Raw genomic sequence first — 27,961 nt, forward strand, 5'->3', positions numbered from 1 at the left:
ATGGCGGAGAGCCCGGGGCGGGCCCCGGAGCGCAGCGATGTCCCGCGGGAGGGAGGCGAGGACGAGGCGGCGGCGGGGCTCGGCCCGGGCTGTGCCCCGAGGGGGCGGCCGAGCCCCCGGACGGGCCCGCGGAGCGGCCGCGGCCGAGCGCGGACAGCGGCTCCCCCGAGAGCCCGGGGACACCGAGCGCGGAGCAGCGGGACCCCGGCGGGGACAGCCCGGGGCACGAGGGGCAGCCGGGCGGGGAGCCGGGGGTGATGGACGGGCCCCAGGGCTCCGCGGCGGCCAGGGCAGAGCCCGAGGGAGAGGCGGTGGCACCGGCGGGGACGGAGCCTGAAGGGGCAGCCCCGCGGGGGATGGAGCCCGGGGACGCGGCCGCGGTTCCGACGGGGACGGCGCAGGAAGAGGCAGCCCCGGCAGCGGCAGAGCCCGAGGACGGCGCCGTGGCCCCGGCCGGGACGGAGCCCGAGGGCGCAGTGGTTGCTCCGACGGGGACGGAGCCCGAAAAAGCAGCACCGGCGGGGACGGAGCCTGAGGGAGAGGCGGTGGCCCCGGCGGGGACGGAGCCCCAGGTGAGAGAGGCGGTGAGGGAGGAAAGCCCGGCGGAGAGAGAGCCCCGGCAGGCGGCGACGGCTGTCCCGGCAGAACCAGAGCCTGAGGAGGCTGCGGCGACAGCCCCGGCGGGGACAGAGCCCGGGGAAGCAGAGGGGACAGCCCCGGCAGGGACAGAGCCCAGGGAAGCAGAGGGGACAGCCCCGGCAGGGACAGAACCCAGGGAAGCAGAGGGGACAGCGCCATCGAGGACAGAGCCCGGAGAGGCGCAAGGACGGGCGGTCCCAGAGGTAGCAGAGCCCGAGGAGGCTGTCGCGACAGCCCCGTCCGGGACAGATCGCGAGGAAGCTCTGAGGGAGGAAGCCCCGTCGGGGACAGTCCCTGAAGATGCGGTGCAAGAGGCAGCCCCGACGGGGACAGAGCCCGAGGAGGCCGCGGTGACAGCTCCAGCGGGGACAGTCCCCGAGGATGAAGCGCAGGAGGCAGCCCCGGCTGGGACAGTCCCCCAGGAGGCTTTGGGGACAGACACCGAGCACGCTGTGCAGGAGGCAGCCCCGGCTGGAGTGACAGCTCTGGAGGATGAGGTGCAGGCTCAGGAGGCAGCCCCGGTTGCTGTGACAGTCCCCGAAGAGGCGCTGGGGACAGTCCCTAAGGATGAGGTGCAGGAAGCAGTTCCGGCTGGGACAGCTCCCGAGGAGGGGACAGTCCCTAAGGGTGAGGTGCAGGAGGCAGCTCAGGCAGGGACAGTCTCTGAGGGGGTGCTGGGGACAGACCCCGAGGATGAGGTGCGGGAGAGAGCTCCAGCAGGGACAGTCCCGAAGGATGAGGTGCAGGAGGAAGCCCCGGCAGGGACAGTCCCCGAGGAGGCGCTGGGGACAATCCCCAAGGATGCAGTGCGGGACGCAGCCCCGGGTGATGTGACAGTGCCCGAGGATGCGGTGCAGGAGGCGGTCCCCGTTTCTGGGACAGTCCCCGAGGAGGCGTTGGGGACAATACCTAAGGATGCGGTGCGAGAGGCAGCTCCAGCAGCGACAGTGCCCGAGGAGGTTTTGGGGACAATCCCTAAGGATGAGGTGCAGGAGGGAGCTCCGGCAGGGACAGTCCCCGAGGAGGTTTTGGGGACAATCCCTAAGGATGAGGTGCAGGAGGCAGCCCCGGCAGGGACAGTCCCCGAGGAGGTTTTAGGGACAATCCCTAAGGATGAGGTGCAGGAGGGAGCTCCGGCAGGGACAGCTCCCGAGGAGGTTTTAGGGACAGTCCCCGAGGATGCGGTGCAGGAGGCGGTCCCGGTTTCTGGGAGAGTCCCCGAGGAGGTTTTGGGGACAGTCCCCGAGGATGCGGTGCAGGAGGCGGTCCCGGTTTCTGGGAGAGTCCCCGAGGAGGTTTTGGGGACAGTCCCCGAGGATGCGCTGCGGGACGCAGCCCCGGCAGGGACGGTCCCTGCGGAGGGGAGCGCGGAGGCTGCCGAGAGCCGCGGGCCAGCGCAGGTGGCCTTGCCCGCCCAAGGGCTCCCGGCTGGCGGTCCCCGGTCCCCGGGCGGCCCCGCTGGCGAGGCGGAGCGGGGACAGCCAGCCCTGGTGGGGACAGGAGCCCCGGGGCCGGCGGCCAGCGGGAGCCCGGGCCCCGAGAGCGGCTGGGATCGGAGCCTGAACGGGGAGCGGGACCGGGCGCAGCACCGGGAGGACGGGACGGGCTCGCCGGGCGCCCCGGAGGAAGAGGAGGAGGAGGATGAGAAGCAGGACCACGACATCTCCCTCTTTGTCAAGGTAGGGGTGAGGGGCTGCCGGGGAATGTCCGCGGGGAATCTCCATAGGGAATCTGTCCATCCAGCATCACTGCGGTGAGGAATTGAAACGTGGCAGGCGAAGGGCCAGCCTGGCCCAATATATTATTATTAACATAAATTAATATATTATTATCGCCCAATATGATCTTGCCTCTGCCTCCTCACTCCTCCAGCAGTCGCTGGCATGAGGAGCTCTCCGTGGATTTTCGGATCTCCAAAATGCAGGGAGAGGAGTTCTCACCACAGGGGCTGAGAGGGAAGAACCCGGGAAATGTAATTTCAAGGGCGATGCCGGGACTTTCTAACACGAATTATGGGTGACGTTTAGAGAATGGCCCCAAATTTTGGCAAGGCTGAATTCACAGCCAGTAAAGAGCATCCCCTGGAATTGTCCAGTTCGTGTTTGTTTGAAGGGAAGATTTGGGTTACAGGGAAATGGGAGGGGGGGAAAATGGGGGTGGGGGGCAGAAACTAAAACTAATTTCTGGTATTTTATTGAGTAGAGCTTTAGACCTTAATATTCTGTGCCTGGAATCCCACCAAAATCCCTGGGATTGGCAGGGGAACAGCAGCCAAACAGAGTCTTTATAAATGGGGATTTTTGGTGTGTAGGAAGCATCTGGAGGTGATTTCTTCCCTCTTCTCTGACCCCTCTGGACTAAAATGTGCAGCAGGGTGGGATAAACATAAAGCTAAGGAAATAAACCTGGGGAAGCAGAAGGCATTTGGGACCTTCTCCTCCACAAACCATCCCAGCCTGTACCTCCTGAGCTGGCTGAGGCTGCTTCTGCCAGCCAGAATTCACACTGAAATTAAAATTGACATTGAAATTAAAATTAAAATTAAAATTAAAATTAAAATTAAAATGTGGTGCTTTCCACTTTATGGGAGGAAAACATGGCCAAAACGAGAGAGCAGCCTAGAGGGCATTTGTTGTGACTCTGTGGCCCCCAAATATTAGGATTAAACATGGGCTTTGAAAATATTTGTGAATTAATAAAGGCAGAAGGCGAAGGGAGGAGCATTTTTTGTGATGGGCTTAATACTGGTAATTTAAGAATGCCTAGAAAAAAAAAATCCAGCTGCTTTTCTAATTATTTCTGTATTACAAAGCTTGAGTATTTTACCTCACCTGGAGCTGAATTTTTTGTAGTTGGGATTAGATTCGTTTTTAGACAGAGGTTGGCATGAGTTTCTCCAGAAAAAGGAGAAAAAAAAAAATAAAACAAAACTGGAGAGCTCAGTGTCTCTCCAGGCACCAAAATGGCCATGCCACGGTTTGATAGCACAACAGAAAAACAGAGAAATGTAAAAGAAAAAATCCCAAAATGAGAGAAAATTCACAAGAAAACGACACAGGAACAGTGCTGGAATAATCCTGGCAGTTCCCCTGCTAGGGAAGATCATCCCAGGCCAGGCCAGCATTAAAACCCTCTGGCAGTGATCGTGTTCTAAGGAGCATCAGCCTCAGGATAAAGCCCCAGGAAGAGCAAATCACCAGAATTCCCTGGAGGCTTTCCCTGGGTGCTCCCTGATTTCCATCAGCCCGTGGAACAATATCGTTTATTTCCTTCAGATAACAACACCCATTATTCCAGGTGGGAAAGGCAAACGTTCCCAAAGGTCCCCCAGATATCCTTTCCTTGGGAATTCAGTGTCCCTGGTCCCTTGTGCTCTCTGCTCCTCAAGGGCTTTTTCCCCTTCTGCAGCAAAAGCTCTTTATTGATCAGAAAACTTCTGTAAAGGTCAGAATTTATTTATTTTTGTTTTTTTTTTTTTACCATTTGAATATTCTTGAACCCTTGCTAAAATTCACTCCATTGATTTTAAGCAACAGAACATTTATTTAAGACTTAAGAGCTTATTTCTAAATTGCAATTGCTACCTAATTATTTATAGAAATAATTAATTTATAGAAATAATAGTTACAGAAAACTCAGCAGAATCACAGCTGCAGATTCCAGAATTCCAAAGATTCCTAAGGGTTTCTCTGTACCACAAACACTTGGCCAAACAACCCAGCTGGAGCACAGGGCCTTGCTCATCTCCCAAAACATTTCTCCCTCAGTTTCAGGGTTCAATGGATTTTAGTCAAAGCTGACCATGAGCACAAGGTAATAGATTTTATCCAAGGAAAAGCAGGGGGATTTATTTGGTCTCTAAATCATTGTTCTCCATTCCAGAGGATGATTTCATTCCCATCAGAGACAGAGGTTACCTGGCTGCAGCAGGATTTCCCTGAGCTGTCCTTGAGTGCCTTTACTCAGAGCTGTGCAGGGCTGCAGAAAGGGCTGAAAAATGAGAGAGGAAAAGCTCTGCTGGGAGTACAGAAATGGGAACAATTTCATCCCTGCCTCCAGAAGCACGGGATTGGGGATGGGGATTTCCTACCAAAAAAAAAAAAATTTCTTTGATGTGATGAATCTGGGCCTTAAATAGAACTTAGCTGGTGAAGCAGCAACTGGATTTTGAGTGCTGTAGGTAAGAAATCCGCGGGCAGCAGGAGCTCAGCTCCCTGAACACCCGAGTGCCCTTTGAGTGGAGTCTGGGCTGCACCTGGTGCTGGGTGTAAACACTGGAATTGTCATCGCTGAGGAGGTGTTGCTGCTGAAAATCTTGATTTTTCCTCCTCAGGCAGGGCATAACTGGGTGAGGTGAGGGTGGTTCACAGCCAGAACCGTTGTGCTGTGTCCAAATCCAGCTGGGCAGCTCTTTATGGACTTTTCTTAGAGCAGATTCACCACAGGAGCTCAGTGTTTCAGTAAGGGAAATTAAAGATTTCCGTGTGCAGAAACCTTGTCTGCAGCAGAATTCCCCTGCAGCGCTCCTGAGATAGCCTTGAGGGACTTCACACTCTCTGTAACTTGTGCAGGGTTACGGAAAGGGCTGAAAAATGAGAGAGGAAAAGCTCTGCTGGGAGTATGGAAATGGGAACAATTCCATCCCTGCCTCCAGAGGCAGTGTGCCAAATGGAATGGGGGTTCCATTCCCATTTGTTCCCCCAGCTCCACACCCTGGGCTCTGCTGCCTTCGCCTCACTCCTTCTTTTTCTCCTTCCTCAGCTCCACTCCTGGGAGCTCAGGAAGGAGAAAAAGAACTGGGGATGGAAATTCAATTTTATTCAATTTTTAACATGTTCTTGGAGGGCACTTCCCACTGCAGCTGACAGGGTTTATTTTATTCTTCCTATGTGGACCAAAACATCACAAGGACCCCCTGCAGGACCTTGTCTCATCGCCGCCACTTGAAAAAAAAAAAGTTAAATCTTAATTTTAAAAATCCTGTCTTTTTTGTAAGTTGCTTCCCTCCACCATTCATTTGGACATTTCCGTTTGTAAGTGAGGCTTTTGCTTTTGGAATTGAGCAGTTATGAAAGCTTTGAGCTGGGGCACAAGGTGGGCACGGGGCACAGCTGGCACTGCATGGGCCGGGAGGGCTTTTCCAGCCTCAGGGATGCTGGGATTCTCTGAGAGTTATCCCAGAAGAAAGAAAAGCTCACCGCGGAGCCCCGGAGCTGCGCTGCTGCTCCGCGATTTTGGCTCTTTGGGCTCCAAAAAGCACCGGAGCAGCGTTTCTCCAAAGGCAGAGCAGGAAGCTGGCTCCCTCCCCGTGGGTATTTGCCCTCTCACAGCTCCCTTTTAACGCTGATTTTTTTTTTTTTTTATTTTTCCCAGCTGGAATATGGCAATTCCAGGTTCCCTAATGCAGCTTTAGGGGAGCTGGCGTCACAAATTCCGTTCCTAACTCGCAGGGTTGTTCCTGGGCGTGCTGGGGGCACCACGAGCAGCAGCTTGTCTGGAGGCTGGAGTGAGATGGGCTTCAAGGTCCCCCCCAGCCCAAACCTTTCTGTGGTTCTGTGATTCCAAGAATGGCTGAGGGAGCCGGGGGGGCTCAGCCTGGAGAAAAGGAGGCTCAGGGAACCTTCTACAACTCCTGACAGGAGGGGCAGTGAGGGGGGGTCGGGCTCTGCTGCCGTGTCCCAAGGGAAAGGAGGAGAGGAAATGGCCTCAAATGGCACCAGGGGAGGCTCAGGTTGGAGACTGGGAAAGGAAATTTCCCTGGCAGAGTGGTCAGGCCTTGGGATGAGCTGCCCAGGGAGGTTTGGAGTCACTGGAATTGTCCCAGAGGAGTCTGGATGTGGCCTTGGGGACAGGGTTTGGGGTGGCACTGGGTGATGCTGGGGGGCTCTTCCCACCCTGGTGATTTAGACAACAGACAGACCGACATCCTTTTCCAGACTGACACAAACCAACAGAAATCAGTGATCAGAAATATAAAGTTATTTTTGTGTGATTTAGTCAGAATCACTGATTGGTTTGGGTTGGAAAGGGCCTCAAAGCCCACCCAGTGCCACCCCTGCCATGGCAGGGACACCTCCCACTGTGCCAGGCTGCTCCAGCCTGGCCTTGGGCACTGCCAGGGATGAGGGAACCACAACCCCTTTGGCTAAATACTTTCTGGAACCATCCTTTGCCCGTGCTGAATAATCTCTGTGTGCCCCCAGGAGTGTTCAGGCCTCAGGTCTCTGCTCATCCCCAGGGCCCATCCCTGTGGTTTGAAGTTTGGTTAAAAAAAAAAAAAAAAAAAAAAAAAAAAAAGAGGAAAGAAAGTCAAGGTCTTCAAAGCTTCCTGGCCCTATTCCTATTTTTATTATTTCCTCCCAGCTGACTGCTGCAGTAAAGCCCCACACCATGTGTTTTGCTTTAAGCACAAGCTTAAAGTCACGTGCTGTGTAAGCCCTTCATTAAGCAGGGAACCCTTTCCTGATGCGGGCCCGGGGCACAGCTGGGATTTCGTGCTGGCTGGAACCAGCAGAGTCTCCTGATGAGACCACCCAGGTGCCCAAATTCCACCCGCGGGGCCTCTGCTCCCGAATTTTGTCTTTATAAACCCAGCTGTCGCCTGCGAGCAGCACAGAGCAGGCCAAGGGTGGACGTTCTCCTTGGCAGTGCCTGCTTGAAATCCAATTTCCCCCCGCAGTGAAATCCAACTTCAGCCCCTAAATCCTGTGGGAGAGCCTCAGCCTTGCTCAGGAACCTCCCTGGAATTGTCCCCCTGGACTGGGAGGTGCTGGTGGTGGCACTGAGCTGGAAGGGCTCTTCCAAATTTTGGGATGATGATTTTCTGCAGCTCTGCCAGGGAGTTCTCACTCTGCCTGCTGAATTTGAGGCTTGGCTGATGTTTTCTGCAGAGGAATAACAAACCAGTCTGGGGAACTGCTGGCATTCACAAATATAAAACATCAGAGCATGGGGAGTGATTTTCTGGAAAGTGATTCGACCAATTACCTGGAAAATATAAGTGTACTAAAATTAAATTATTAAAAACATCAGGGAAAACGTTGGAAGAGGCATTCTTTAAATAAAAATTTATAGTAGAAGGTGTCCCTGCCCATGGCAGGGGGTTGGAATGAGATGATCTTTAAGGTCCTTCCAACCCAAACCATTCTCTGATTCCATCAGTGCAATTTTTTTTGGAAATACCAGTGTGAGGCCTTTCTTCCAGTGTTGTGTGGACCATGCAAATCCATGTTTGGGACTCTTTGTTGGTTTAAATTCTGCCAAGCAGAGTGATAATGGAAGTTCTCAGTATGGCCAGGATTTTCCAGGATGCTTATTCCTGGTGATGCCACCTGGACTTGCAGTTTTATAAGCAGAGGGAGACTGTGGGAAAGAGATTTGTAGAAAATGTTAAAGTTTTTTATTAAAAAAAAAATTCTGACCCCATCTCTGGGTCAGAAAAAAATATAAATCTGACAAATGACCCCTCCTCTTCAGAGCTGGGAAAGAGAATCAGGCAGAGAAAGGAAAAATTAGAATTTATGGAAGGGGAAGTGAAGAGGGAAAAAAAATGGAGGATGTGAAATTCAGAGAAAGAAGAACAGAGGAGGAGGAACAACAAAGTGCCCCAAAGCAAGGGAACAGGCTCCGGGCAGGGAAGAGGATACAGGGATATTTTATCGTTTCTTTCCTCTTTAAAATCTTATTTCTCAAAACCCACCTGACAAATTCAGCAGTTTCACTCAAAAAAAAAAAAAAAAAAAAAAGAAAAAAAAAAAAAAAAAATCCCTACAACTATGAGAGACAAGTGGCAAAATTGGAACTGGGGATTGTGAGGCTGCTGGTCAGGCCATATCCTGGAAAATCAAGATTAGAAAAAAAACCATTTTTTAAGGCTGTCCCGAACTGATTAAATGTCACAAAAAATCACTCCAGAACTGTTCTAAAATTTTAATAGAAATAGTCTAAATTTTTTTAAGTTCATCTGAACATGAACATCTCCATTAGGACGGAGACTCCCACCTGGGCCATCACTGAGTTTATTCCCTGTATTTTCCCTGGGGAGGTCCTACAACTTTTTTTTTTTTTTTTTTTTTTTTAATTTTTTCTTCCCCTTCTGAGGGTTTTGGGGCATGGCCCCGAGGCTGCCAGAGCTCCAGGAGCCTTTGGACAGCGCTGTGGGTGGGGTTGTTGGGGGTCTGGGCAGGGCAGGGCTGGCACTGGGGGATCCCTGGGGGTCCCTCCCAGCTCAGCACATTCCCTGATTATTTAAAAATTAATTATTTGTCCCCCCCCAAGCGAATGCCCTGCGAAGGTGACCCAAATCTCCTTGCTGAGGTGATAAAATGTCCCCCTGTGATAAAGCCCTGTGTGCATTTCCATGCAATGTCTGATTATTTCCTGACAAAAACTCAGCTCAAGTGACTCTGTTTTGGTTGCTCTCAATGCCAGCACTGCCCCAGCACTGAAAGGTTTTAATTCCATCCTAAAAATACTGATTTTCTCCAAGAAATCAGCTTCCACAGCCCGGCACTGCTGCTGGAGGTGGAAGGACAAAGGTGGAATTTCCCTTTTTTGTTTTCATTTCTCTCCACGCGCTGAAATCTGAGCACGTGCAAGGACCTTGCAAATATTCAGAAGTGGAGCTGTCAGAGGCCAAAGGCAAAAAGCAGAACGGGAGCAGTGAGAGCAAAGCCTGCCCTGGGTTATTCAGAGGGGGCACTTACAAACGAGTTAAACATTGGCTCAGATGGCAGGAAAAAATTCCCATTTGTGTCTTGGTGAATCATTGACATTTCCCTGCTGGCTGCTTGGGAAGTGATTGTTAAAAGCTCTTAGAGGAGAGGAGCATTTTATAAATACCAAAAAAAAAGAAAAAAAATCAGTTTTTTTCATAAATCGGGCAGATGTAACTCAAACCAGGCTCCAAATATACCCCAAAGGCTTCAACATTTTGAAACCCAATTTCCCAAAGAGGTGAAGAGCAGGGTGGAGAATAGCCTGGAACTGGGGATGGAAATTCAATTTTATTTAATTTTTACATGTTCTTGGAGGGCACTTCCCACTGCAGCTGACAAGGTTTATTTTATTCTTCCTAGGTGGACCAAAACATCACATTTTATTCCATTTCCATTCTTTCTGTTTCATTCTTTGTTCTTTCTATGTGGACCAAAACATGACAAATTATTTGAGGTGAAAAAAAACTCCCCCACTCTTTCAATATTTCACTTTTACCTCTTGATTTAAATTAGGGATATCATTGATAAAGTATTTTCTACCTGAAGCTGCACAAAAGAGCTTCTTTATCTTTAGCATTTCTTAGTATTCTTTAAGTATTCTTACTCTTCTTTAATTCTTTAGTATTTCTTATTTACTTATTTATTGGTTTCCGGCACAAATCACAGGTATTTTACACATATAATTTATATATATTATATATATTTTTATATATTGTTTATATATATAATTTTTATATATATGGTATATATGTATTGTATACAATTTATATGTATCAATCTATATTACATAAACTATATTATTTTATTATTAATATATTAATAAATTAGTATTTATTTTATTAATTTATTTTAATAATTTATTCTAATACTATATAGCGATAATATATCTAATACTATAATAATATATCTATAATACTATATAGTAACAATATATCTAATACTATAATAATATATCTATAATACTATATAGTAACAATATATCTAATACTATAAATATACTATTTATATGTATGAACGATTATATTACATATAATTTATGTTTTCAGTTCTTACTGAATTTTTTACTGAATGTATTACATATAATTTATTACATATAATTTAGTACATATAATTTAGTACATATAATTTATTACATATAATTTAGTACATATAATTTAGTACATATAATTTAGTACATATAATTTAGTACATATAATTTATTACATAAAATTGACACACATATAAAATTGATCTGCATATCAATTTATAAATATAATTTCTAATTTTTATTGATATAGGATGATTTGGGTCGATTTTTATATCACTTTTAATGCAGTTTTTGTGTTTAGCTTGAACCAGCCCAGCTGTGTGGCAGGGTCAGTGGAACCGCAGTGTAAACCAGGACGTATCACAGAAATCATTTTAATCCTTCATAACCCATTCAGGAATATAAAGGCCTTTTGTTGAGGTAATTCCCTGCAAGAATTCCCAAAGGATGTGAGGTTTTTTTGTCCCCAGGTTGAGCTGGCACCTCGCCACGTTATTAACTGGGGCTTAGGAACAGCAGGGAGGGATTAACCAGAATTCCTGCGGCGGGATAAATGGCTAAGAGCATTTGGGCTGCTGCTTGTGACCTGGGAATGCTCCCAGGGACACAAACACGGCCCTGCAGAATTCCCAGCGCGGAGAAGTTTGGGAATTGCTGCTGGGAGATCCAAACCGCTGACCTGGAACTGATCTCACCTGGTTAAAGGGCGCGGGGTTTTTCCTTCCACTCCTGGCAAAGGCTTGGGAATCACCTTGAAAATGGAACGGAAAGACTGGATAAGGATTAAAAGAGTGATGAGAGCAGGGATGGGGCAGCCTATCCCACCCTCACAAGGGAGGAATTTCCTCCTAAAAGAAGGCAGGAGTTCATTATCAGCATCTGCTGGAAAAGCAAACAAACGGTGGTGACTCCAGTCGCTGCTGGTTTCAGGGAGACACAAACCAGGGAAAACTCAAATCAAAACTGCAAAATGGCAATTACTCCTGTAGGAGAAGGATGCTCCCAAACTGGGCAAGATTCGTTTCAACTCTGCTCGAGCGCAGCTCAGGTTTTTTCAGTCTTGCAGTCCACAATTTAATTTCTCCATTTATTTTGCCTTTTGATTTTTCCCTGCACTGCCCCAAGCTCTGCTAAATCCTGTAGCTACTGCAGTGGCTTTTAATGCAGGTCCAGTGTAGGGAGACATGTTTGAGAAAATAAACCTGCAATTTGCATTTTGCCTTTGTAATTTCATTGGATTATAGGGATTTTTAAAAAAAAAAAACCAAAAACCTGTAGAGAGCCATGGCTGTGGCTGGAAATTCCTGTGACACCCAAGGCAACAGCAGTGTTGTAAAATCACAGAATCTGTTGATTTTCCTCTTTTGTAAAGAGTGCCTTCACACATAAATTTAATCTTTAATCTCTTAATTGTAAATGAGGGGAATATTAGTAAACCGCAGCCTCTAAAAATGTAATACAAGGCATCTCACATTTTAATTTTCACCTGCACTCCCTTGGTTTTTGCTCACTTTACAGAATTCTCATTCAATAGTTCATTTATTTATCGCCTTTATCAGAAGTGGAAGGGTGTAGAAATACTGGGCAGGTTTTAATACCAAAATCAAACTTAAATGGGCATTTGATCTAAGCAACAGGACTGAGTTTGGGCCTTTTGTTTCTAATTATTTACAAAGCAACAGGTAGAAAGCTGAGTGCCACGAAGTTGCTTCTTAATGGAGGAGAATTTCTCCCTCTGCATCAAAAACATTTAATGAGTTACAGAGTGATTAAGTTAATTTCTGCAGTAATTACTTCCCCAGCAGCCCAGGGGCGGTAAATAAAGCAGGGAGAGAAGAAAAGAGGCTTTCTCTGCCCTGAGGTGGCTCTTGGCTCACAGGGGAGAGAGGGAGCTGGATCCAGAGGGAAAATCCTGCCCTGGGAGGGTGGGAGGCCCTGGAATGAGATTCCCAAAAATCTGGGGCTGCCCCTGGACTCCTGGCAGTGCCCAAGGCCAGCTTGGACACTGGGGCTTGGAAGGTGGAAGGTGTCCCTGCCATGGCAGGTGTGGGGTGGATGAGTTTTAGGGTCCTTTCCAACCCAAACCATTCCATAATTCCGTAATTCTATGAAATTACAGCTTCAGCCTCATTGTCCTCTCTGTTGTCTAGAGAGAATTAGAATTTCCAGGTGGGTGCCACCCCCTTGAGCTGTGAGCATTGCTCAGTACATAAAAACAGGGCCGAGGGAGATATCCCATAAAAATCCAGCACATTTTTAATGCTGGACGTGGCCTGAGGACCAGGAGCATTCAAAGAACAATTTCCAGTTGAGAGCTTTATTGAGCACACGAGTCCTGAAACCTAAAATAAAATAATGCCGGGAAAAAAATTGACTCCAACACTGCATGAAAGCAAGAATATCAAATCCCAGACAGCAAAACAGAATGGGAAGACTTAAAAATGGAACTGTTGGCTGCTAGGAGATCAGGAGAAACCTGCCCATGATTTAAAAAGTGAGGGAGCAAGAGTTTCCTTATTTCTGCAGGTGGGATCTCAGCCCAAACCCCCGTCCAAGGTCACAGCAGCCCTGCCCTGTCCCAGCTGAGGCCCTGCTGGAGCTAAACTCAGCCTTGAGCCAATTCTCCTGATCCCTGATCACCAGCAGCCAGCTCAGAGGAGTCCCGTGCTCCTGAAGCTGTGCAGGTGTAAAGTTAATTCCTTCCATCAGCTCCAGTGTAAAGTTAATTCCTTCCATCACCTTCAATGTAAAGTTAATTCCTGCCATCACCTCCAGTGTAAAGTTAATTTCTTCCATAAACTTCAGTGTAAAGTTAGTTCCTTCCATCACCTCCAGTGTAAAGTTAATTTCTTCCATCACCTTCAATGTTAAATTAATTCCTTCCATCACCTTCAATGTTAAATTAATTCCTTCCATCACCTTCAATGTAAAGTTAATTCTTTTCATCACTTCCAGTGTAAAGTTAATTCTTTCCATCAGCTCCAGTGTAAAGTTAATTTCTTCCATAAACTTCAATGTAAAGTTAATTCCTTCCATCACTTTCAGTGTAAAGTTAATTCCTTCCATCAGCTCCAGTGTAAAGTTAATTCTTTTCATCACTTCCAGTGTAAAGTTAATTTCTTCCATAAACTTCAGTGTAAAGTTAATTCCTTCCATCACCTTCAATGTAAAGTTAATTCCTTCCATCACCTCCAGTGTAAAGTTAATTCTTTCCATCACCTCCAGTGTAAAGTTAATTTCTTCCATCACCTTCAATGTTAAATTAATTCCTTCCATCGCCTTCAATGTAAAGTTAATTCCTGCCATCTCCTCCAGTGTAAAGTTAATTCTTTTCATCACTTCCAGTGTAAAGTTAATTTCTTCCATAAACTTCAATGTAAAGTTAATTCCTGCCATCACCTCCAGTGTAAAGTTAATTCTTTTCATCACTTCCAGTGTAAAGTTAATTCCTTCCATCACCTTCAATGTAAAGTTAATTTTTTACATAAACTTCAATGTAAAGTTAATTTCTTCCATAAACTTCAATGTAAAGTTAATTCCTTCCATCACCTTCAATGTAAAGTGAATTCTTTTCATCACTTCCAGTGTAAAGTTAATTCTTTCCATCAGCTCCAGTGTAAAGTTAATTCTTTTCATCACTTCCAGTGTAAAGTTAATTCCTTCCATCACCTCCAGTGTAAAGTTAATTTCTTCCATAAACTTCAATGTTAAATTAATTTCTTCCATCACCTCCAGTGTAAAGTTAATTCCTTCCATCACCTCCAGTGTAAAGTTAATTCTTTTCATCACTTCCAGTGTAAAGTTAATTCTTTTCATCACCTCCAGTGTAAAGTTAATTCCTTCCATAAACTTCAATGTTAAATTAATTTCTTCCATCAGCTCCAGTGTAAAGTTAATTCCTTCCATCACCTTCAATGTAAAGTTAATTCCTTCCATAAACTTCAATGTAAAGTTAATTCCTTCCATCACCTTCACCTGCTCTCAATTCATTTCATCCCCTTCCCCTTGGTGTCTCCTTTAGGCCCAGCTTTGGCCAAAAGCCTTTTAATCCACACAGGGTTTTGTGGAAACCACTTCCAAAATTCCTCTGGCATTCCCACGCCCCTGCTCATGGCCTGTGAATAGATTTTGCTGTTTGATTTCAAGCGAGGAGCAGCTTTTCCATTCCATTTTTTTTGTTCAGTACTGAGCTCCTAGTGCCTGGGTGCTGCTCTGAAGGTTTCTTTCCCCGAGGAGAAAGGAAAATTTGGTTTTCCCTCTTCCCTGGGAGGGCGGGGAGGCTCTGGAATGGAATTCCCAGAAAAGCTGTGGCTGCCCCATCCCTGGAAGTGCCCAGGCCAACTTAAATAAGTAATAATAACTTACAAATAAATAATAATAACTTATAAATAAACAATAATACCATATAAATAATAATAACTTATAAATACTAAAACTTAGAAATAAATAATAAGAACTTAATTGGAACAACCTGGGATAGTGGAAAGTGCTTATTAAGTGAAAAAAATGAAGGAAAAATCCTTTTTTTTTTTTTTTTTTTTTTTTTACCTGAAGGAGTGTCCAGCTGCTGTTTTCACACCTCTCGTGTTGAACTTCCCTTTGGGGATGTCACACACAGCCAGAATCAAGCCTGGAAGTGCCAAAAATACAATTTATCTGCAGAAATCACCGGCCACATTTTAAACGTGGTTTTTTTTTTTTTTCCTGCTACCTGGCTGAGAAATTGGCTGATTTTAGATCTTTTGGGTATTGGGGGGAAGGCAGAGCTGTGGGGCTGTTGAAAAGCATTGGAATAATAAGTGGCAAAAAAGTGAAAAAAAGTGGCAAAAAAGAGAAAAAAGTGGTAAAAACTGGGACTTCCTCCCTGAAAATGTATTTTTAATTGCAGCTGCTGTATCTTAAAATTCAGCCTGGAATTACAATTTCAGCATCTCAAGTGCAACATTTCAAGCCCAGGAGGTGGCATCAAAAGGGTTCTGTAAAATTCAGTGTTTGGGTGTTCTCCAGCCCAAGGCCATGGAATGAAAACAGAGAAAATTCCAGGTGATCCCTTCCTGACAAAAAAGCTTTGGATTGGATGTGATCTGACCCAAATAGAACGTAACATAAAACGTTAATAAGTGCACTAGAGTTGCATTGAGTGAATAGAAATTAATTCTAATTTTAATTGTTATGGCAATTTTTTTTTACCAGCAGTACTGTTGCCAGACAGAAATAATTTTGAATTTTTAAAAATTTTTTAAATTTAAAAATTTAGAATTTACATTTTAAAAATTTAAAATTTAAAAATTTTTATATAGCCACTATGTAATTTCAGTATATTTTATATGTATTTTTTTTTAAATATTGCTGAAACAGAAGTAAATTTGGTGGGGTTTTCAGTGTTTTAATAAGGTAGAAATCTGCAGAAACAGTGTGCAGTGATCAGAAGTTTAAAAAGCACTTTGTGTCCTGCAGGAGCAGGTGGGATGTGTTGTTCATGGAGTCACAGAGTGGTTCCTGTTGGGAGGGACCTTAAGGATCCTCCACAGGCAGGGACACCTTCCACTGTCCCAGGCTGCTCCAGCCTGGCCTTGGACACTGCCAGGGATGGAGAGGGGGGCATGGAGCAACCTTGAAATTAAAGAAAAAAATGACAATTAAACCTTACATTTAATTTTTTTTTTTTTAGTTAAAAGAGGATATCTGTCACAGCACACTGCCAGAACACGGTTATGCCTAGAAAATAGACATTTAGGGTCTAGAAAACACCAGGAGGGGCTGAGGGAGCTGGGAAGGGGCTGGAGAATTCCTGAGGGAGCTGGGAAGGGGCTGAGCCTGGAGCAAAGGAGGCTCAGGGGGGACCTTGTGGCTCTGCACAGCTCCTGCCAGGAGGGGACAGCCGGGACAGGGGTCGGGTGTTGTAAAATGCAGGGGAACCCAGTGGGAAGAAATGCTGATGTGTGACTCCAGTTCAGAAGCTGAATGATTTCTGTATTATAACTCTGCTATAACACATTAATATACTGTTTAAAGGAGATAGTAAAACCACAAACCTACTTTTCTCACTACCAAATCTAACCCACAACTGGTGACCCTCGTGGTTTCTCCTTTCCCTGTTCCCTCACTGCTTGTGGTATCCCTGGTGGCCAGCCCTGTTGTAACTGCAGGTGAACCCAGTGGGAAGAAATGGAAGAAATGCTGATGTGTGGCTCCAGTTCAGAAGGCTGAATGATTTCTTTATTATAACTACACTATAATACATTAATATACTGTTTAAAGGAGATACTAAAACTACAAACCTACTTTTCTCACTCCCAAATCTAACTCACAACTCGTGACCCTCTCTGAGAGCCCAGCCACAGGTGGGTTGGATTGGCCACCAGGCTCCAACAATCCTCACCAGAATCCAACCAAGCCATCACCCCAGGGAAACAATTCTCCAAACACATTCCACATGGGGAAAACAAGGAGCAGAAATAGAAATTGTTTTCTCTTTCTTCTCTCTGTGCTGCTCTATGGAAAATCCTGAGAGAGGGAAATGTGCTGGCACAGGTCGGGCTCTGCTCCCCGGGAACAGGGACAGGAGGAGAGGGAACGGCCTCGAATGGCACCAGGGGAGGGGCAGCTTGGAGATGGGAAAGAATTTATATATGTATATAAAAGTATAAAGATAAATTTATATTTAATATACAAATAGATAGAATATTTATCTAAACAAATATTTAAATAGTGAACATTAAATATTTAAATATTAAATAATTAAAAATAAAGAATTATTAATAAATATTATTATTAAAATATTTATACATTATATAATAAAATATTAAATATTAAAAAATTAAATATTTAATACTGAATATTTAAATATTAAATAATTAAAAGAGATAATTATTAATAAATATTATCATTAAAATATTTATACATTAAATAGTTAAAAATATTAAATATCAAAGAATTGAATAAATATTGAATTATATTTTAAACATCTTATTTAAATATTTAAATTATATTTAAACGTTTAAATAAATAAATATGTAAATAATAAATTATTTTTAAATATTTGACATTAAATATATGTAAATATTATAAATAATAATATTTCTACAAATGTGTATAATTTATATAAATTTAGATATTTTTTATTATGTTCTCATTCCCCAGGATAAACTGATATAGATTTCGGCTTTTCTTATATTAATTAATTAATAATTTCTTACCTTAATTAATTAATATTCTTATATTAATTATGTGTTACTGAAGAGAAAGTGTTAAGACAGACCAAGAGAGCTGCAGGGTCCTAGACAGCCTCTTGCTTGGCTTGTGAGAAAGGACCTTTTGATCTGTGTTTTCTTCTCTTGTTGTCCTTTATAATAAATTAAGAAATAAATACAAATATATATTAAAAATATAAGCAACAGGTAGAAAGTTGAGTGCCACGAAGTTGCTTCTTAATGGAGGAGAATTTCTGCCTCTGCATCAAAAACATTTAATGAGTTACGGAGTGATTAAGTTAATTTCTGCAGTAATTAGCAGCCCAGGGGTAGTAAATAAAGCAGGGAGAGAAGAAAAGAGGCTTTCTCTGCCCTGAGGTGACAGAAATATATAAATCTTTTAGATATATAAATATATATATTAAATATATGTAAATACAAAACATATCTATATCGATAAATATATATATAAAATATATAAAATATAAATATATTTATTTTTATACTTGATATAATTTATATAAATTTAGATAATTATTTATATATATAAAGTATAAATAAAAATTTATCCTATAAAAGTGGTCAGGCCTTGGGACAAGCTGCCCAGGGAGGGCAGCTCATATAATTTATAATAATTTATATAAATTTATATAAATAATATATAAATTATAATAAGTTATAGAATTTACAGAAATAATATCTATTTATATATTTATAGAGAAATATATTTTATTATACAATTTATATAAATGATATAAATAACATAATCTAATTTATATAATCTACATAAATTATAAAAATATAATTTATATAAATTTAGATACTTATTTGCATATCTACTTTATATATATAAAGCATAAATAAAAATTTATCCTCTAAAATGGTCAGGCCTTGGGATGAGCTGCCCAGGGAGGGCAGCTATATAATTTATGATAATTTATATAAATTTATATAAATAATCTATATTTTAACTATAAATTAGAATAATTTATATAATTTATATAAATAACATCTATTTCTTTATTTATAGATAAATATAAATTATCATATAATTTATATAAATAATATAAACAATATTATCTCATTTATATAAATTATATAAATAATCTAATTTATATAATCTATTTAAATTATAAAAGTATAATTTATATAAATTTAGATATTTATTTGGATATCTAATATATATATAAAGTATAAATAAAAATTTATCCTATAAAATGGTCAGGCCTTGGGATGAGCTGCCTGGGGAGGTTTGGAGTCGCTGTCTCTGCGAGTGTCCCAGAGGAGTGTGGATGTGGATTTGGGGACAGGGTGTGGGGTGATGCTGGTGGCACTGGATGCTGCTGAAAGGTTCTTCCCGCCTCAGGAATTCTGGGATTCTGTGGTCAGCCCCAGCTCCTGTGCTGGTATCAGCAAAATCCCCCCCGGCAGAGCTCGCAGCCCTGTGGGTGTCACTGAGCTCCAGGGCCTCTCCCTGTCCCCGAGCTCACCCCGGGCACAGCTGGTGGTGCCAGAGGCACTCCGGGTGCCACCACAGCTGGATCCTGCTGATCCAGGGGACAAACATCTCCCTGCGCCCTGAAACGCGGACGGAAAACCAAAACCCCACAACTCCAATCGAGATCTGTAGGGACGGTATGTTTATTACAGCGCCGGGCGCATGTGGGGATCGTTCCCCTTCAAAGGACAAGCGTGCCCCTGAGGACTCCTGATCCTTTTTGATTACCCCTTACTAATTTACATATGCATAGAATGTCACAACAGGTTCATGCATATTCATTCTGCGGATTTCGCGTTACACTTAGAGCTAGTTACACTTGTACCCGGTTTTTGTCAGAAAATACAGAGAGAACTCCTGGGTCACTCTGCGCTGTCTGTTTCAAGGTCTGAGGAGTCTTTCTTATCTGTTCAGCTTGGAAATTCGCATTCTTTCTCCTCAGCTGGGGCAGTTTTGCTAGTGCTGCAGTTACCAGACTAAACAGCATATTTTACTCATGCTAGCAAGCTCAAAGTGGCACATTTCACCTAAATCCAAATGGATTTCTACCCTACTAAATTTTCACTCTGTCTCAATCCTCAGGAAGACCCTCGGTCACCTCAGCTCTGCCATGGCTGGGTCAGTTCCTCAGTTCCTCTGATTTTATTCACCCTCCAGCTCAGAGGGCCCACAGGGAGCAGCGTACCCAGCACAGCCTGCCAGGCACAGGCTACCCACAGAGGCTGTGGATTCTCCACCCCTGGCAGTGCCAAGGCCAGCTTGGATGGAGTTCGGAGCAGCCTGGGACAGTGGAAGGTGTCCCTGCCATGGCAGGGGTGGCACTGGAGGCTTTAAGGTCCCTCCCAACCCAAACCAGTCTGGGATGGTGTTGGGCGCACAGCTGGCAGCACAGCTGGCAGCAGGGTTGTGGCAACTCCCCCACGAGCAGAGATGCAGCTGGGAAGGAGCTGGTGGCACGCAGCTCCTCTCCAGATGCACCTGGCTGCTGCTCCATGCCTGTCCCCAGCAGTGTCCCCAGGCTGCTGCTCCTGCCCTGGGCACAGCCTGGAGCAGGGTGGGGGTGCCCATTCCCAGCACTGACGGGTTGTGGGAACCCAGGGCACCGGGAATATTTCTCTGTCTGCTCTGGGGTGTCCTGAGCCCCAGGGGAGCACTGACCCTGACCCTCATCCATGGAGAAAACTTCCAAAGCCTCAAGGTAAACCAGAAACCACAAAAGTGTGAAATGGATTGTGGGGATTGTAGAGAGCAGTGTAGTGTGTCACAGGGGTGAGAAATTTAGGGTTTAGGATTTTTAGTATGCTCTAGATGGGTTCAAGATGGAGGGTACAGGGTGTTGTCTCGAGTTCCTTTCTTCTTTCCTCTTCTTCCTCTTTCTTCTTGGGTTTGGGTGGTATCTTGTAATTGGGCAGAAAAATCCGCATTGCGGGTCTGTAGGGGTCAGTCATTGGGTTAGAAAGGGAAATAATTTAGGTGTCACTTCTTAATTGGGCAGCTCAGTTTTTGATGAGACTCCAAAGACCTTGCAGCACGAGGTCGTTGCCATTTTTGTGCTGCTTTTCCTGCACGCAGAGTCTGGTGCAGACAGCGCTGAAGTTTTGATAAGATAACAACAAACAGAAGCTGGAGACCAAAAAAGTCCAACGCGTCTCTGGTTCCTGACACAGAACTGCTCCAGGAGGGTCTCCCCTGCCAGGGCAGCCCCCGGGGAGTTGCCCAACTTGGGGGCTGCAAGCTCACAAGGGGTCACCATGAGACTCTTCCCCTCTTTTTCCCTTCGGGGTGGGTAACACCTGGCACCAGAGGCAGGATGAGACCAGCTGGAGCTGAAGCCTCCATTCCAAGCCCTGCTGGCAGCGTTCCAGGCTCAGTTTTCCAAGATCCACAGCACTTTTGTGCCTCCTGGCTGCTGGCAGCTGCCCAGTGCCACAGAGCACTGCTCTGAGTGGAAGGAAAACCACAATGGCAGCTTTTGAGCAGCTCTCAGCTTTGCCACCTACAAAACAAGGCTTTCCCGACAGAAACAAGGCTTTACTAAGCCAGCAGTCCAGCTTGCCCAGCATTTTTGAGAGTTCTCATCCCCTGGCAGTCCTGGAGCACAGGGATTTGTCCAGGGAGGTTCCTCAGGTTCATAGGGAGAACCAGAGAATTTATCCAGCCCTTGCCATGCATCCCTCGAGCTCCTGCCTGCCCCAGGCCAGGCCCTTTTTTCCAGCCATCGAGCTCTTTGTGAAGGTGAGCACTGTGCAGTGTGTGTTTGTTTATGCGGGAGTTTTTGCTGTATTTGAGATTTGTTTGGTAGCACTGAGCGAGGGAAAAAGGGACAAAGAGAACTGGTTTGATTTGTGTGTCTTGTCGGGTTGTAAGGGCTGCAAACCTTAATGAATTAACCTATTAACTGTGAGACACTTGGGTTTTAGTACTTCTGCCCCTGATTTAATCTAAATTTTAAAGCTGTGCTTTAGGAGAATCGTGTGAAATGAGACCCCTGATCTCTTGCAGTGTTACACCAAGTCTCCCTCAGCAGCACCTCTGCAAGACTTTGCCTCATTTTAACAAAGCCTCTTAACAAATTGCAATGTAAATTACCTGAGAGCAACACTTCTGTGGACACCTTCTACAGGGCTCCCAGAGCCCTTTAGGTTGAAATTCTTAATTAATTGATTTATTCTGCTTATTCCCTTCAGTGCTTTAGACATCGTATCTCTGTTTAGGCTGGCAAATATTTCTCTGTTCCTTTCCTGTGGTCATAAACTGATTTAACTCACTTTAATCTTGCAGTGACTCGTGCAGATTTACGAACACGCAGACAAATGAGGTGGAGGCTGTTTCCTCTGCAGGGACTGCTGTGATTTACACACAGACGTGTTTATAATTTGTAATTTTTCTAATTGTAGGCTGGCAGCGATGGGGAAAGTATTGGGAACTGCCCTTTCTCTCAGCGCCTCTTTATGATCCTGTGGCTCAAAGGGGTCATATTCAATGTCACAACCGTGGATCTGAAAAGGTGAGATTGTGACATTTTAACTTTGTAGCACAACTTTCCCAAAACTTTTTTAAAGGGTGACTCTTTCCTGCCAGGCTGGGAGAGCTGGGTGCGTCCAGCCTGGAGAAGAAACGGTTCTGAGGAGACCTTAAAGCCCCTTCCAGCGCCTCATAGAAAGGAGGGAGAAGGACTTTTTATGGCTTTTTCTTTCCCAGAAAACCTGCGGACCTGCAGAACCTGGCCCCGGGCACCAACCCCCCGTTCATGACCTTCGATGGGGAAGTGAAGACCGATGTCAACAAGATCGAGGAATTCTTGGAGGAGAAGCTGGCGCCGCCCCGGTACCGCATTCCCGACCCCTCGGGGCTGGACTGGGGGGGATCCCAGGGCCTGCTCCAGCTCAGGGGTGGCTTTGAAACAGAGCTGGAGCTGGGGTGTCACTGGGGTGTCCCCAGGCTGTCCCCAAGTCACGGCTGTGCTGTTCCCACTGCTGTCCTACATCCCGTGCTCACTGCTGGGTCATTCCCGGGGCATGGAATCCATCCCGTGGAAACCTGGCCTGCTCCCTGCTCTGACTTGGCATGGTTTGAGGCTCCCCTCTTCACACCACACAAATCATTGTGCTTGGAGGGAGGTGACCTCGCTGCTCCCTAAAACCCCCTGAAGGACACTGCAGTGAGGTGGGGTCGGGCTCTTCTGCCGTGTCCCAGGTGAAGGGATGGGAGGAAATGGCTCTCAGGTTATGCCCAGGGAGGTTCAGGTTGGAGACTGGGAAAATGTTTTCCCTTCAAGAGTGGTCAGGCATTGGAATGAGTTGCCCAGGGTGGATCACCATCTCTGGGAGTGTTCCAGTCATCCGGATGTGGCCCTTGGGGACATGGTTTGGGGTGGGCATGGTGGGACTGGATGGTGTGAAGGTCCTTTCCAACCTGGTGATTCTGTGAAGTTGAGGGCAGTGAACACCTCAGTGCTGGGGCTCTTTGAGTGTCCACGTGGGTCCACCAGGCTGCACATGAGGGTCTGAGTTTTTGGATTTGTCCTCCCCCACCCCAGCAGCCCTTCCTACCTCACCCCAAACCCCTCTGTCCCTCCGTTGTCCCAGCATTGTGTCCCCTACCCCAGAGACCTTTTCTCCTCTGGGATATCAGTCCTCTCCCTGTGCTCCCTTCTCAAGCAGGCAAACTTAACTTAAACCAGGGAAGCAGCTGCTTGCCTCCATTTTTGTCCATTTTTATCCATCCCTGGCAGCTCCAGCTCCTGGAATTGCTGCTCTCAGCTTGCTGATGGCCCCAGCGGGCTGGGCCAGGAGCCCGAGAGGAGCAGCAGCTCCTGTGAGTGGGGATTTTCCTTCCACTCCTCCTCATGGCAGGAGCCACATTCCAGGCAGCCTCACCTCTGGAGGAGAAAGCCTGGAAGACACCCTGGGATGTTTGAGCAGTGCTTGAAGCAATAATCACCACTTCCCATTGCCCTCAGGAAAAGATTATTTAGGTAGGGTTTAAAATAAGTGATTTTTAGTTTAGGATGGTTCCCTTTGAGTCCTGTGTGGCTGTATGTGGTCACCCTACCAATTAATTAATTAATTAATTAATTAGTGGAGACAAAAATAAAGGATAATTGGGTCACTTCTTTTTGTTTCTCTGAACCTCTCAGGTATCCCAAACTTGCACCGAAGCACCCCGAGTCGAACTCTGCAGGAAATGATGTCTTTGCAAAATTCTCTGCATTTATAAAGAACCCGAGAAAAGATGCAAATGAAAGTAGGTGCTGCAGTCCTGACATCAGCCCTGGGAGGGAGAAACCAGGCCTGTGCAGTTGTAGGACACTGCTGGAGAGGTCCCATTTCCAGCTCAGGTTAAACTGATATTCCAGAGTGTGGAGGCTTTGGAAATCTGTGCCTGTTCCCTCCTTTAATGGAGGATTCCAAGAGTTGGTGAAAGCAGATACTGCTGCCACCATGGCAGCACCAATTCCAGCCTCTCCTCACTCCTTCAGCTCTGGGGTCTGCCAGGCTGCACCTTCCCCACAGCTTTGCCAAAAGCACAGCCCTCTGGAAGTGAAGGATTCCCTATTTCCATAAATAATGAGGACTCCAGCCCCCTGGCACATCCCTAAAGCAGGACCCTCATGACCACCATGAATGGCTGGAGGAAGGCAGGGTGAGATGAAATATTAGGGAGAAATCCTTTCCTGTGAGTGTGGTGAGGCCCTGGCACAGGTTGGTTGTGGTCTCCCCATCCCTGGAAGTGTCCAAGGCCAGGCTGGATGAGGCTTGGAGCAGCTTGGGACAGTGGAAGGAGCCCCTGCCCATGGCCACTGGGTGGGCTTTGAGGTCCATCCCAACCCAAACCATTCCAGGATTCTGTCTGTGTCCTTCAGCTCTCAGGCCTGTTCCTTGGGTTGGCTTTGAACACCCCAAAGTGGCATCCCAGGGAGTTGCTGTTGTCACTCCAGCCCTGCCTGGCTTTGAACACCCCAAAGTGGCATCCCAGGGAGTTGCTGTTGTCACTCCAGCCCTGCCTGGCTTTGAACACCCCAAAGTGGCATCCCAGGGAGTTGCTGTTGTCACTCCAGCCCTGCCTGGCTTTGAACACCCCAAAGTGGCATCCCAGGGAGTTGCTGTTGTCACTCCAGCCCTGCCTGGCTTTGAACACCCCAAAGTGGCATCCCAGGGAGTTGCTGTTGTCAGTCCAGCTCTGCTGCCCTGCCTTGGGCAAGCACTGGCCCTGTGGCTCCCGGGCAGGGGTCAGTGTGAAGGCAGGGCCAGGCCACGGTGCCAAACCCCACCCCACAGAGAGGTTTGAGGAGCCATTCCTGGTAACGCAGCCCCAGGATGGTTTTTCCCAGAAGTCCCTTTAGCTCCTTAGAGCCCTGATCCCAGCATTAAGGTTTAAGCCTAGGATCAAGGAATTGCAGGAGCTGGCACAGCCAGATGTCTGGGCTGGTGCCAGGAGACAGGATGCCGGAGTCGCTTGGTGTCACAGGGACCTTGGTACAGGCTCGAACGATCTTTTTATTGTCTTAACCCAGATTTGGAAAAATCTTTGCTTAAAGCCCTGAAGAAGCTGGACAACTATTTAAATAGCCCCTTGCCTGATGAAATCGATGCTTACAGCACGGAGGAGATCACTGCTTCCAGCAGGAAGTTCCTGGATGGAGATGAGCTCACTTTAGCAGATTGCAACCTCCTACCAAAGCTCCACATAATCAAGGTTTGCATTTGCTTTTTCAGCCTCCTGGAGAGAAGGGAAGCACAGCAGCTGAAATCCTTTTCTAGCTTGTGGAAACACCCCTCCCCCCCAAAAAAATTCCCTTAATGGGGAGATCCTTAAAAAGTTTTGTGCTAGGATTGAGAGGTGGACTGGACTTGTGTTTTTTTTTTTTTTTGGTCTTTAGTTGTTGTTTAGTTTTTCTCTTATCAATAGTTCAGCACGCTGTCTGCATCTCAGTGCATGAAGAGAAAGCCACCAAAAGTCACCAGACACACAGGTTCAAGGTCTTTTAAAGCTGTTTTGTCCAATTAGCTCTTAGAAGGTATTTTATTTCTACCTTTCTACCAATAATTAGTTATTTGTCTGTTCATGTAACATCTGCATTGTGGTTCTTCCTAACCAATCCCTCTGTGCCACCAACACTGCAGGAAATGGAGCAGATGAAGAACAAGGAGGAGATCAGACAATGCCCCAAATCCTTCATCTTGTCTCCTACCCACCTCCATACTAAAAACCAGAATTCTAAGATTTTCACCCTGTGATAAACTATCCTGCTGTCTATTTCACACACTCGTAGATTCCAATCCCTCCCAAAGTCTTGGAAGCTTTCTCTGTGGACAAAGATTAAAAGCAGTGTTCTCCTGGGGGTCAGGACTCCTCAGGACAGCCAGAGAAATATTCCCTGTGCCCTGGGCTCCAACACTCGATGGCAGAGGGATCCTTTCTCTGTTCTGAGGGACACTGAGGCATTTCCTTACAGCACAGCCAGGGTGATCCTCGCTCTGATGGTTGCAGGTCTGGAAGAGCTGTTTCATATCTGTGCTGTGACTGCAGTGGCTGAGCTCCTCGCAGCCACAGGGATGAGATGAGTGCTGGATTCAGGGCTGCAGAGAAGCGTTCTCATCTGCATTTCACATGCAAAGTGCACGTGGCCACGGCCAAGGAAGGTTACCTTGTATTGTCCGTCCCAATTTCTGCCTCTCCCATGTTTAATTTCCAATTCTGACAGGGTGGCCTCCACCCACTGCCTCCCAGGCAAGGCTCCCAGCCTCCTCTTGCAGGACTGTGGAGCATCCACACAAACCTGAACAGCTCCAGTGGCCTGGGACTGGTGATGTCACAGCCCAGAAGGCTGGAGAGGGATTTTTCACAAGGACAAGGGAGAATGGCCTTGAGTTGAAGGAGAGAAGGGTTAAATGGGGTATTGGGAAGGAATTCCTCCCCGTGAGGGTGGGCAGGCCCTGGCACAGGGTGCCCAGAGCAGCTGGGGCTGTCCCTGGATCCCTGGCAGTGCCCAAGGCCAGGTTGGACACTGGGGCTGGAGCAGCCTGGCACAGTGGGAGGTGTCCCTGCCATGGCAGGGGTGGAACAAGAAGATCTTTAAGGTCCCTCCAACCCAAACCATTCTGTGATTCTGTGATTCTACTCTGCAAGGCTCTGGAAGAGACGTGGCCACGCTGGAATTCCACTGGTTTTCAAACAACGAGGTCACTTCAGGAAGTTTCCTGTTAGACTCCCACTCTGTCAGGGGAACAGGGGATCCAATCGCTTTCCAGCACCTCCACGAGTGAAAACTTTGCCCAGCCATCTCCTGGCTGATCCTATTGCACACGGCAGCCAGGGATGAGCCCTTTCCCATGGCAAACCTTGGGAAGCAGCCAGGGCCAGCCTGGGGGAGAATCCCCTCGGGTCAGGGGAATGTCTGGAGGAGGACACAGGAGGAATGTCACACTGCCACATCACCCTTGCTGCCTGCAGGCTGGGACTGGGGCTCAGCCAAGAGCTGTCTTCCCTGATCATTTGAAATTAAGGGTTTTAATTCATATTTTTCCTGTTTCAGTGAAAGTTTCCAAGTGTGGGCCAGTTTATTCCTGTAGGTTTATTCTGTTCATTCTGGCTTGAATTTGGTGGATTATCCTGAATCTCTTCCAGTTTGTTCTACTGGCTTTGCATATCTTTAGCAAGATACAGATAAAAATAGAGATATAGATACAAAACAAGTCTTTTATAGGGAGTTCAGCAACTTTCTCCACCTCATGTCTTCTTTTTATGTCTTTCCCTCTTCTTTGCCCTTGGTCACCAACAACACCAGACTCACATACTGGAAATGAAAAATGGGCATAAAGAGTAGGCTTGTGATGTAAAATGGGCATAAAGAGTAGTATTGGGATGTTTGGGGTTTTTGCAGATTCTATGTGTAATGACGTTTTTCTTCTTTATCCTTTTTTTCTTTTACTGAAAGGTTGTTGCAAAAAAATACCGAAATTTTCACTTCCCACCTGAAATGACAGGGATTTCCAGATACTTGAAAAATGCATATGCAAGAGATGAATTTACAAACACGTGCCCTGCTGACCAGGAGATTGAATATGCCTATTTGGATGTGGCAAAGAGAATGAAGTAACCAGAAGATGCCTCTGTTTATTGCTTCTGTGATGGGCAACAGCCAAGCTGGAACAGCAAAAACCAGCAGAGATTCTGCGGTGTGATTCTAAGTTCTGCTACTGGCCAATCCTTTTATAATGATTGTATTGCATTATTTACTCCTTCTTAAATTAAGTGTGTGTGTGTGTGTGTTTGTGTGTCTTGCACGCTGGAAATCCGGTTGTCCATTCCAAGGAAAAGGCATCCTTCAGTGGTAAAGATTTGTAGGATTTAGGGAAGCAGTGTAGGTCACACACTTAGAGCA

At 46.1% G+C, this 27,961-nt stretch overlaps 1 protein-coding gene across 1 annotated transcript; it reads left to right on the plus strand.

Annotated features, from left to right (window-relative positions):
• On the plus strand, nucleotides 1–27,767 carry CLIC6 (chloride intracellular channel 6). Its single transcript, XM_053932165.1, has 8 exons — nucleotides 1–72; nucleotides 114–572; nucleotides 843–2,318; nucleotides 21,972–22,081; nucleotides 22,276–22,401; nucleotides 23,714–23,820; nucleotides 25,091–25,272; nucleotides 27,515–27,767. Exons 1-8 carry the CDS (start codon nucleotides 1–3, stop codon nucleotides 27,674–27,676), a joined length of 2,694 nt encoding a protein of 897 aa, XP_053788140.1. The 3' UTR covers nucleotides 27,677–27,767.
• The last annotated feature ends 194 nt before the right edge of the window (nucleotides 27,768–27,961 follow it).

This window comes from Vidua chalybeata, chromosome 2 (assembly GCF_026979565.1).
Source record: "Vidua chalybeata isolate OUT-0048 chromosome 2, bVidCha1 merged haplotype, whole genome shotgun sequence".
Lineage (NCBI taxonomy): Eukaryota > Metazoa > Chordata > Aves > Passeriformes > Viduidae > Vidua > Vidua chalybeata.

Bases quoted from the DNA above. Each gene is read 5' to 3' on its own strand.
- CLIC6 (XM_053932165.1), top strand. From the start codon at position 1: ATGGCGGAGAGCCCGGGGCGGGCCCCGGAGCGCAGCGATGTCCCGCGG. The intron at 2,319-21,971 runs GTAGGGGTGAGG...TTCTAATTGTAG, and splicing joins ACATCTCCCTCTTTGTCAAG to GCTGGCAGCGATGGGGAAAG. The intron at 22,082-22,275 runs GTGAGATTGTGA...TTTCTTTCCCAG, and splicing joins ACAACCGTGGATCTGAAAAG to AAAACCTGCGGACCTGCAGA.